At 41.9% G+C, this 12,174-nt stretch overlaps 1 protein-coding gene across 1 annotated transcript in view; it reads left to right on the forward strand.

Annotated features, from left to right (window-relative positions):
* Window positions 1-12,174, forward strand: part of Frmd7 (FERM domain containing 7) — a 95,256-nt gene that overhangs the window by 62,282 nt on the left and 20,800 nt on the right. The window contains exons 7-10 of the mRNA XM_051178814.1: window positions 331-460; window positions 1,510-1,558; window positions 3,857-3,983; window positions 5,138-5,267. Coding sequence (XP_051034771.1) covers window positions 331-460; window positions 1,510-1,558; window positions 3,857-3,983; window positions 5,138-5,267 — 436 coding nt within the window. The remainder of the gene's footprint in view (window positions 1-330; window positions 461-1,509; window positions 1,559-3,856; window positions 3,984-5,137; window positions 5,268-12,174) is intronic.

A 12,174-nucleotide genomic window follows, 5' to 3' on the forward strand; every position in this document is an offset into this window, starting at 1 on the left:
CCTCAGTGCTAATCGTAGGGCTTAGCTGTCTTAAACAAGCAGCCCTTTGTCCTCAGAGATTCCTTTTACGATGATGAGATGAGGTTCACCTTTCAGCAGACTTAGGGAAGGACAAAGGTTCTCCAGAGCTCCACACTCAGGATGTTTTAAATGATTGAAAAGTCCCGTCACCGAGTTACTGTCAACTGCCTTCGAGGCTAGGAGATACCATTCATTTCCTCTCCTACCGAGGCTCCTGGAGGTCCCACTTATTTCAAACAGTCACCGCTTAGTAAGTTTGGAAGACGGGAACTGTTGCACACCTTCATCCATTTATCATTCATTTCACAGGAACTTAGGAGTTCTTACTAGTTCCAGGTACCGCAGTGGCTGGGAAGGAGTTCATAGCTTGGTAGAAGACTTCAAAACGCACATACTGCGGAACCTGCACAAGACATCTACCGGAATAGGCTTTGCCCCGGTACCGTGGAGGTGGTCACTGGGGGCTCTTGAAAGGAAGCTGTGTCTGACCTGAGCCCTGAATGACCAGTGCTAATTATTTTCGCATGTGCTGAGGAGTTGGGGGTTGAGTGATCAGAGTTGAGGATGATTTAGAGACAAAGGAGGAAGTCAGGGTAGGTGCGTGGAGTGCTCTCAGGCTGGCAGAGTCTGAATGGAGAGCAGAGAGTGCTTGGAATTTTGAAAGTGGAGGCAGTAGAGAGAAACAAGGGCGGGGGGGGGGGCGGGCAAATGAAGAAATAAGCGTTCAGCAAGGTCACATACGAGCCCAAGGTCATACAATTACATGTAAAGACAAGCAAGGAGCTAAAGGCAATGTGTTGATTGCAGCACTGCCCATTGTGGGCTCAGAAAATCCAGTCACTATTTGACAACGAGCAAAGTCACTCACTACCATGAATGTCTCCTTTTGGCAACTTGTAGTTGGAGTTCAGCATTTGAAAATGGATTTTAAAACGTGTCAATTTTATTTAGCTCTGTGTCTCAAGCAATGCTAAAACAACCAATAACAACAACAACCCAAACAGCCCTAAATTGGCTGAGGAAATTGAATTTCTGGGAAAATGTATCCTAGGGGCACAGTTAAGGCTGTGTATACTTCTTTCTGTGCAAATATATTTATCTTCATTTTGTTTGCAATCACTAAGAGGAGAAGACAGCTTACATGGCATTCAGGATACAGTACTAAGCTTTTTAAAATTTGTCACTAAAGAATTAGGTGACATACATTGAAAATTCTTTAAAAAGCTTTACTATAATGTCCTTAGATTGGCTGATGACACTATGAATGCATAATTCTTCTTTTCTGTTTACTTTTTTCCTCATTTCTTTTTGAGAGAGGGTCTAATCTACCCCATGTTACCTTTAAGTTCAATGAAATCACTATATAGCTGAGGGTGGTCTTGAACTCTTGATGCTCCTGCTTCTACATCCCAAATGCTGATTCTCCAGATGTGTATCACCATACCCAGTTCATTCCAGATTTCTTTATCCGTTTTTTTTTTTTTTCAGATAATAACTTACTGTATTTCCAGAGCTGATCTGGAATCCTTAGACTCAGGTGAGTCTCCTAAGTACTTGGGACTTCCTAAATAGTTGAGACTAAAAGCCTGTACCACCATGCATCATCGTGCCTGATGCCCCGATGTTTTAATAAGCACATATTGCTTTGGAATAAGGCCAAATACAGAACCAAAACAAGGGAAACTTCATTTAAAAAGCTGTCCCAGTGATAAATATGTGAGGTAATGCATACGTTAATTAGCTCAAATTAATCATTCCACAGTGTATACATATTTTAAATGCCATGTTATACATGATAAATATGTGTAATTTTTACCTGTTCATTTATAAATAATAAATTTAAAACAGTTGCACTATAAAGTCTTTTCTGCATCAGCCTCACAATAGGTATTCCTCCTCAGGTGGTAAAGCTGCTTATAGCAAAGTCATGTGCCCTACAGATGTTCCAGGTACCTGCTCCTAAACACCAATCCATTGCTCACTAGCCCACAGTAACCCCTGAACTCTTTTCCAACCTAAATTATAATAATAATAGCTAGTATGTATTTTAAAAAATGTTGATTGTGTTCTAGGTATTAGGCTAGGAATTCTACACATTTTTTCTAATGAAATCCACAGTAAAATAGGTGCTAGCAACTTTCCTACTTAATGGATGAGCAGCTAGGAGAGGTACAGAAGCAACATGCTCAAGGTTGCAGACTAGTCATGCCTCTAATTCCAACTGCTTGGGAGGATAAGGAAGAGATATCTCAAGCTCAGGGCCTACCTGGGCACACAGAGAGAGTTCAAGGACAGACTAGGCAAGTTACCAAGATCTTGCCTAAAACTCAAATCTAAAAAGAACTAGGAATGTAGCTCAATGGTAGACTGCTTGCCAGACACACGTGTAAGGTCCTGTGTTCAATTCCTAGCACTAAACTGTCTCTATCTAGTTAAGCAGTAGAAACAAGCTTTGGATGGGGTGGTGGTATGTGTGAAGAGCCTATAAGTTTGATCACTTTACCTATTCTTTAAGGCCTGTCTTTTTAGAGCCACTTTGTGGGAGTTAGCTATCATGGGTGTAGGGAGTGCTGGTGCAGATAATAGCCAGCAACTGGTAGGAGACAATAGCTTAAGAAAGCAGTCTTCTGTGGGTGCTCAGGGAGCTTTCACAGGGCAGATGAGCAATGTAAACAGTTCTGAGACATTGAAAAGGTATGTGGCATCTGAGCATTACACGGGGACACAAAGAACGATGCTTTTGCTCATGGGGGCCTCTCGGTGGGTAGGAATAAGTCCAGACAAAATGAGGTCTGTTAATTCTGTAAAGGCAAAGTATATGTGATGACTTAGCAATCTTAACCTGGGACATAGTAGATGTTCAATAAATACGAATCTATGAGAGAATTTTATTCATACTTTCAGCTGCTAGGTAGCTACTCCCAGCTCAGATGGGTTAGTTAGCAGACCAAATGCCAGTTTGCTGCTTTTAGGAAGCAAAATCTTCAGGCAGGAGGGATGAAGCACACATAATTTACATAGTAGAGTATCAATTTTTTTCTATGCAGATGTGTAACTGTGTGATTTCAGTAAGCCTTCACTGACTCTTTGAAATGGAGATAACCAGAAATGATAAGCACCCTGCCTTAGGCTCTTGTAGAGAACAACAAAGAAGAGAGGTCATCTGGACTCTAATAATCCACAAAGGCCCCGGAAGTCTTTGTGTGGATGCACCAGGAACACATTTCTGCATTTGAAACAATGTGGAGTAGCTAATGTCAAATTTAACATTCAGAGGAGGAGAATATCTTTGGCTTTGATTTATAAATAGCAGTGAGTCAGCTTAACCAGATCCTTCTACAGAAGTAATTCCACCTAAGCAATCAAAAGAGAAAGGTATTGGGGATGGCTAAATTTTGAGACCTGAAGGTTAGCATCTATTGGGATCAAGTTTCCCACTGAACATTACTCCTAACTTAGACAGTCTTCTCCGCTTCCCCACGGTGTCACATTTTGCAAGTCAAATCATGCTCCCTCTTTCTTGTGCATTGGGTTTTTTGACATGTAGTATTTAAAGGAAATATATGAATTAAAACTGCCCTGGACGGGACCGTGCTTGCCCCTGGGTATAACTAGAGAATTCTAGACAGCAACTTTGAGTTCTGATACACTCGCTTACAGTAGAGTGCCAGTATTGAAATGGTGAGGTGGGAAATGGCAAAGGTCAATCGTGATGGGACCAAACCCAGGCTGAGAAGGTTGTGTTACCCCTAGGCTCTGGTTGTAGAGTCTGGGCTACTTTCAACCAACCTCTCAAGCATGAGCCAGTCCTCAGGCTGTTTAACTGCCCGTTTAGGCTTCAAGGAGGGGAGCAGGAAGTTACAGGCAGGCTCTGGAATGAAATTAGACCTCAGTGGCCCAGGTTTAGCAGATCCTTACAAGGCACCCACTGTGTGCACACCATATGCAGCATCCAGTCAGAGGCAAGTAAAGCTAACTGGATACCAAGTAGCTGCTATATTCTATCCAAGTCAGCACCAAACAGCCAAACCCATAGGAATAGACTAGATTCTCTGGGCTCAGGAACTCAAGCGCAAAGGAGTGAACGACAGGCCGGCCTTAAATGAGTTCCATGAGTGTGGTACTTGGAAAGAGTCCAAATGAGACAGAGGCAAGGGCTTTCTGCTCCAGGGTATAGAACTGCTCCCTTAGTTTGGTCCTCAGTTGTCAACAAGCAAATACACCTGGCTAATGGGAGGGTGTTGAAAGAATAAAGGAATGAGACACATTGTCCCCGAAAGAGAATGATAGTTCATCTGATCTGTCATTGTGCCACCCAGAGTCCCCTGAAGGGATTTTTCTCAATTAAAAGAATTTTATATTCAGTTTCCAGAAATGATAGAAACTAAGCTAATTACAAAAAATACCAACATTTTTGGTCATTGAAAATAATAATAATAATAAAAAGTAAATTTCAACTATGATTCCTTCACCCACCCAGATTTTACTAGTTTTCCTGAGGAGAGTGAAGTAGGAGAATTGTGAGTTCAAGGCCATCCTGGATTCTTTCTCCAAAGACCATACATTCTCTGGCCTGCTTCATCATTACACACACAGAGACAGAGACAGAGAAGAGGGGAGACAATTTTCCTTAGCACTCCTAACATGTTAGGGATGGGGCTCTGTGGGAATTCACAGCCCGTCACAACAACCATGGCTTGCACTCAGCTCACAGTCCAGCTGGGCTGTTCAGCTAAAATGAGCAAAGTCGATTCCAGGAGGGAAGAGATCAGAACCAGCGGCAGATGAGGAAGGATGTCATGGAAAAGGAGAGGCACCAGAGTTATAAGCAGGGGAAAAGAAAGGAGAATCAACAATACAGGAGCACAAAGGTGAGGAAGGTGGGTGACAAAGGATGATGGTGTCAGGGAGTCAGACTGAATATGAAAGAGGAACCCAGAGGAATGGCATTCAGATGTTGGGATGTGGGCACAGCTCAGTAGCAGAGCACATTCATGAGACCTTGCTTGTTTCTTTCTTATCTTTCATATGCTTAGCTGTGAGTTTTCTCTTTATAAAGGACAGCTTGGTGGCCCAACATGAACACATTACCAGCAGTCCCGGGTCCCATTCCTAGGTGGGCTCCTCACTTTCTGATCACTCCAGGCAAGTGTCTTATTTGGGCTGGCTCTCAGCCTCCACCCTCTCAGAAGGAGGCTTTGGAGTGCGGAGTTTCGAATGGCTTCCGTGGTGTCCTGTTGTACCTCGTAAGTTGATAGAGAATTGCTTTCAAGTTTAGACGAAAGCTCCAACAACCATTTGGAATCTGGATGTGCCTCATGCGCACTGCATGGATTTAGTGCTAAGCACTTCATGGAAACAAACAATTATAATTGTTTTAATTGCCCAGAGTAGCTAGTAATTTTGAGACGACTTGGGAGCTCTGTCTTGAGAATGCTGCTATTACCCTGTCACTTTGCAGCAGTCTTTCCAGTACAAGCATGATAATTTCAATGTCCCAGGAGTGGGGGCATGGCTGCTGTTAGGGTGGTAATCTTGTGGGTTGGTTTTTTTCCCCCTTTTTTCTCCTCTTAGTATAAAGGGTGACTGAGTGGTGAGAGTCAGTTTGCAACTAATCTAGAGCATTGAATCAGATGCACCCTGTCCAGGTCACTGCCAGGCCTCTGTAAAGCCCCGGGCAGTGATGCCTTCTCATTCCCATGTAGCTTTCAAAAGGTGCCTGCCAGAAAGTATCACCTATCAGATACTACACTGTGGAATCCCACAGTTCTCTTTGCAATTTGCTTTCTCTCAGCATCAATATGGCCCAGGGCAAAGGAGTGATAGGCAGCTGCTCAATTGAATCTCCAGGACCCCCCAGGACAGTGAAAGTCACATGGCCGGAACTCTCTCTGAGCGGTTAATCCTGAGCAATTTGAAGGCTCCCATCTTTCACACATGCAGCACTTTGAACAGCTTTGTGTTTTCCAAAACCAAATGAAAAGTGCTTGTAATTTGGTGTGAATTTCACACAGGCACAAGCAAATCTAAGCCTCGGTCTCTCTCCTTGCCCCCATGAGGAAATCTTAAGTACCTAGTTAAACTGCTTCCCTCCAGGGTTTATGGCTGAGTCCAGTGGGTCCAGGGGAAAGGGGCCTCTGTCGACTTCCTACTTTGCCTTTGTTGTTTTATGTGCAACTAACTGCATCTTGCTGGTCACCAAAAGCTAAAAGACAAGATTGCCTGCTAAGCAGCGTTCCATTTTAGAAGGAGCTGCTACCGCCTGCTAATTAACTTCTCCAGGCTCTGGCAGTTCTCTTTTTACTAGGAATGAACCCTTAGAAGGGGACGCTTTTCTGCCCTGCCCTAAAGAAGCCACCTTGCCTACATCTCTAGGCAGCTTCCCCAGTATGAATCCCCCTTCTCTTTTCCGTTTACTTCTTAGAACGTATTAGAAATTAGATTGCGTCTGATAATAGGAAGATGTATGCCACACTTCTTGCAGTATCAGAATTAATAGTTTTAATCTCCACTGCTCACTCAGCCTCTCTAGAGCTTTAAGAAATATTTATGAATTTATTAACTAAGTCATTGTTTAATGATTGTAGGTAGAGAGATATAGATAGAGAGTGCACATTCACACGCCTGTACATTGCCATGGTGCACAACTCAAGGCAGCCCATTTTTCTTTTACGGTGTTGGTCCCTGAGATCCAGCTCAGGGCATCAGGGTTAGTTACAAGTCGGGGCCCAGAGTATTTGTATTTTTGATGAAAAAGTGAAAGTGTTTTTTTTTTTTTAATTAGAGGCAGTACTAGAATTTAATCTTCAAGGCGTCCTTAGATTCCTGGGTCAGTAGAGGCTAAGAAATGAGAAGGCTTTCTCTCTTCAGGGGCCGTGAGGTCCAGTATGGATGAAGTGCCTGCCACGGTTGTTTCTCGGCAGACAAAGATGGAAGGGAGAGAACAGGACAAGACTGAAGGAAAGCCTCACTGGTGACAACACTGTTTAACTCAGAAATGCACCAAACAAGGCCAGGTGCGGAAGTATCTTCAAACCTCTTGTTCTACTTAGAACATGCCCCAGCCTTTACCCAGAGTTCTCTGCTTGGCTCTGGGTTCCAAAAAATGCTATATGGAAACAATTCTCACCCTGTGGGTTATGACCCCTCTGGGCAGGAGTCATATTAGGTATCCTTCATATCAGATATATACGTTATGATTCTTGTTTTGTTTTTTCACACAGGGTTTCTCACTACTGAGCCTGTCTGGAAGTTGCTCTGTAGACCAGGCTAGCCTCAAACTCACAGAGATCCACCTGCCTCTGCCTCCAGAGAGCTGGGATTAAAGGCGTGCATCAATACCACCTGGCACATTACAGTACTTAACAGTAGCAAAATTACAGTTATGAAGTAGTAATGAAATAATTGTATTGTTGGACTCACCACAATATGTGGAACTATATTAAAGGATCAGAACATTTGGAAGGTTGAGAACCACTGCCCTGGCTCAGGAATGAAGAAGTTCAAGAAACTGAAAGGAACAGAGTAGCCAGAAGGAACAATGTCGCAACAGTCTCCAAGAGGATACAATGTGATTATACTGCCGTGGTGAAGGCAGCTGATCTGGAGCAGTTCCAGAGGGGTGGACTAGGTCAGCTGACAAAGAGATAGGGAACAAAGAAACTCTGAAATTCATCCCAGGAAACAGGAAAGAAAAATATCAGGTAGAGTTAGCTACTTTAAAAGCAGAGTGAATAAAGGAGAGGGTTAGCTATTTTGTCACTATGCCAGCAGAGGGCATAAGATATGATAAAGGTTGTTTGTCTTTTTAGACTTGGTGCAAAGAATAGTGAGTATCCAAGGAGGGAGGGACATGGGTACACGCATTTATACATCACACACACACACACACACACACACACACACACACACACACACACACACACAGAGGCACATATTTAATTATAAAAAAAATGAAAAGAAAAACCCAGTAGACTGCAAAATGTGCCTAAGTTTGGTTGTTGTGTCTGCATACCCTTACCCTGGCAGGAGACAAGACCATATGGCTCGCAAAGAGAATGCCAGCAGCAGTTAAACTCTTTCCTCCTTCTCTGCCTCTGCTCTCTTGTGTCCACTACAGTGCTAAGTCTTACATCTGGCTCTTTGTTGTCGTGCCTATGACCTTACTTCACATCTATCATCTTCACCTTCCACAACTATGATGGTACCCCAAAGCATCTTCTTGCCACCAGTTTGCCCCATCCCTTCCACCTTTGATTATCCCAGGCAGCATTTCTTCCACCAGAGGCCCCATAAGCATCAAGAAACACAGATGCTCAGGCTTCAGCCAAACCTACTGAATCAGATTACTTTTGAATAAGATACCCCAAGGGATGCATATGGAATGTATACATTGGGGAGCTGTGCTCTACTTCCTGCCTTATATTTTTAAAATGAGATTCTGACCATGTCAATATCTCTTTTAAAGCCATTCATGTCTTTTGCTTCCCCCTCCCCCAGCCCACATTTGGGGGCTTGGCTTCATGTGCCAGCAAACTCTCTGGTGTGCATGGCTCCTGCCTACCTTTGCAACTACAGAATCTCACTTTCTTTCCTAACGACAGCAAATTGCTTGATGGATCATTGTCTAGACACGGTTTTCTAATCCTTGTTGCTTCTGAGACTCCTTTTTCCTTGTTTTTACCAGTTCTTGCTCTGTGTACTGTTGGGTGTCCCCTCTGCTGGAAGTCCCTTGTGTTATGTACTATCCGATTTAGGGGCAGGTAGGTGCACTGTGGATGAGAGCTCATACTGACCATGCATACATTCCTATTCAAAGGCACTTGCCCCTTCACATTGCTGAGATTATCAGTGTGCCCACATTGCCTGTCAGTCTATGTGTTCTTTCATAGCAATGCCTATGTTGCTCATATCTGTCTTAATGCACAGTGGGAAAGCACCTTGCACAAAGTAGAGTCTCAACAATGTGAACTGAATTGAAAAGAAGGTGGAAAGGGTCATACTGGGTAATGGTATATACAGAATGACAACAGCAAGTGGCTCAAAAATAAGCTTAGAGTATAGACAGCATGAAGATCACATAACCAAAAGAACCCAGACAAGAGAATAGATAACAGAGGAATATGCTAAAGGAGGGGTGAGGTGGACCTTTGAAATGTTAAAGTGATGAGGACAGGGGTAAGACTGGCGAAGCAGTTCTCTGCTCTCACCATCATAGCCCATACATGCGGAAATGGAATCACAGGACTGTAATGAGCAAATGATCATTCGATCATTCAATTGCCAGTGTGGGAATGACCAGCCGGCATTCATTACTATTAGGGGAAAGAAAATAATCATGTAGGTGAGCCCAAGTGTTCCAGATTCTGAGAACACAAGGAAATACCACTTCTGTGAAAACAGACCCTATAAGCTGCCCAAATGCTAAGAGCTATGTGACCACACAGCAGGGTTTGTTCAAGACAATCCTGGGTTATACCTATTGTGAAACGTGAAACTGTAGTTATTATTAGTGGCCCCTGTCAACCTTAAAAGCATCCAAGTATGGCTGATAAATTATGTGATCGCTGTACAAACAGTCGGCACTTATTGCAGCCTTCTTTCATCCAGGTACCCTATAAAGTACTGCAGAAGAATATTTTCATGAGCTATTCACCAAAATTCTTCTTGAAGTTAAGATTGCAATTCAAATACTAGAAAACTGCTACCTTTAAAGTACACAAATAAATGGTGTTTAATAGCTCACTATGTTGCACAGCTATCAAATCCTATATAATTCTAGGACATTTCAATCACTCAAAAAAGAAATTTGATACAAATTAAGAGTTCTTCCTCATTCATCCCTCCTGGCCATTTAGCTCCTAGAAACCCTGAATTTGTTTTCTGTCTCTATGGATTTGCTGAGTCTAGATACTTCACATTAATGGATTTATACAATAACTGGTCATCGTGCCTGGCTTTCGATCTTCTAATTTTCCAATGAAGGAAACTAAAGCTCAGGATAGACAAAGCAGTCTGCCTAAGATAACTCCTCTCCTGGGAGAAAAAGTCAGAACTAGACTTAGGTGTGTCTGGCTGCAAACTCTGCACATCTTGTCACCATGATGCTCTGACTTCCCCAATGCAAGGTGAGTGCTCATCATATGCTTTTCCCCTTGGGCCCTCTGTAGGTGCCTTCTTTTCAAAATGCTTACAAATTTTCATTGTCAGAGAGCTCATTTAACATTTGGGAACAGTAAAGAATGAGATTGGTACAGTGGCACACATCTGTAATCCCAGTCAGCCCTCTGGTGAGTGAAATGGGAAGATTGTGAGTTCAAGACCTTCCTGGGCTACATAGGTAGATAATGTCTCAAACAAACAAGCAAACAAATACAAAGTCAAAAATGTCAAATATGGCAACTTATTGGGACAGTGGCATGGCTCAGTGGGTGAAAGTGCTTGCCATGCAAGCCTGGCAACCCACGTTCCAACCCCAGAAACTATGCAAATTTGCAAAGAGAGGACCAACACTAAAAAACTGTTCTTTCATTTCCATAAGCTGTAGCACACTTACTCACCCAGGCAAACATCATTTGCACAAAATCATATTATCAAGCTGGCTCATAGCTATTGACTGACTTGTATCCTTGCAAAATCCATATGTTGAAAATTTCATCCATGATGTGACTGTATTAGAAGGCAGAGCTTTTAGAAGATAAAGTTGAGGTCAGAAGGCTGAGGCATTATCCATATGGTTAGTGGTCTTTATAAGCAGTACAAGAGAAACCTCCACCCCTTCCTCTTTTCTTCTCCCTTTCTCCTCACATGTGAAGAGTTGGCGAAAAGGTGCTCTTACCAGGATGTGATTGTACCAGTATCCTCACGGTAAAGTGTCAGGTTCTAGAACTGTGAAAAAGTTCATTTCTACTGTTTGAGTAGCATTTTGCTATACCGTACACAACATGCAAAAGACAGTCATATTTTGGGATAAAAATGGGTGTGAACATAAAATAGGATGAATTAATTATCACTTGTGATATCAAGAACAGTTTTCTAAGGAGAGTATAAAAATATTTTGAATGCTAGAGTCAACAGTAGAAATGGAAAAAATCTAGAAGATACTTTGTGTAATATCCTACTTTTTAACTTTATTACATCCATTGAAATTCTCCAGAAAATATAACAAGTATAAAGCAACATTAAAAATTAACTTATTATAGTCTATTAATGTGCAATATGTTATTCTAATCTATCCTTTTCTGAAAGCTTAATTATGTAGTCTGTATGTGATTAAATTATTGAAGTATGCACTCAGGGGGGATATGTGAGACACCCTTTCTCAATCTTTTCTAAAGTGCTTGTTAGCCTGTTAACTGATAAGATTTTGCTGAATCAGAGATTAGTAATAAATTATACACACATACACATTGACACATTTCACATTTATATACATGTGCCTACAATTCCCCATAGGGGCAAAGCCTTCCTGTTAGATAAGAACTTCAGACTGTGCTCTCCATTGTCCTTTTCCCATTTCTTGTTTAATATGGCAAGAGAATGTAGATGGTTAGGGAACATCAGTGAGGACAGAATTCTGTCAGATTTGATATATTTTCTTCTCTATTACTTTGCTTTATTCATGTCCAAGACAAATTGGACAGCACGTGGAGGTGCCCCTTATGCAGTCTCTATAAGGATTGCTTTAATTTTCGTAGAAATGACAGTGATAATAATATAATATGTAAAAATGAACATATGCATATAATTTAGTCAAGTTGCCTAAGTATAGTAACAAGTCACACTGTCCAAAGTATGATGCAGAAAATAGTTACTAATAAACATGGGACTTGATTGTTATACAGCAGCACCCACACTCACACTAGTGAAGCCTATTATTAACTGTGAGCTTTTCTCATACCATTACATGTGTTGTTGTTTTAAAGAGGGAAAGGAAAACATGGTCTGTGCTGTTAAGCGGAGTTCGGTCAAGAGAATTTCTACTGGCCTTGCCTATTTAAAAATAGTCAGCCATATACAGAGCAAAAATGGAAGGACCCCCCAATCCCATTTTCCCTGAAAGTGTAATAATTCTATTGTAGTTTGGTGTGTCCTATTCCATACTCATTTCATTGTATTTACCTCTACATCATCCACATCTTCTATACACACTTA

This window comes from Phodopus roborovskii, unplaced genomic scaffold, assembly GCF_943737965.1.
Source record: "Phodopus roborovskii unplaced genomic scaffold, PHOROB, whole genome shotgun sequence".
Lineage (NCBI taxonomy): Eukaryota > Metazoa > Chordata > Mammalia > Rodentia > Cricetidae > Phodopus > Phodopus roborovskii.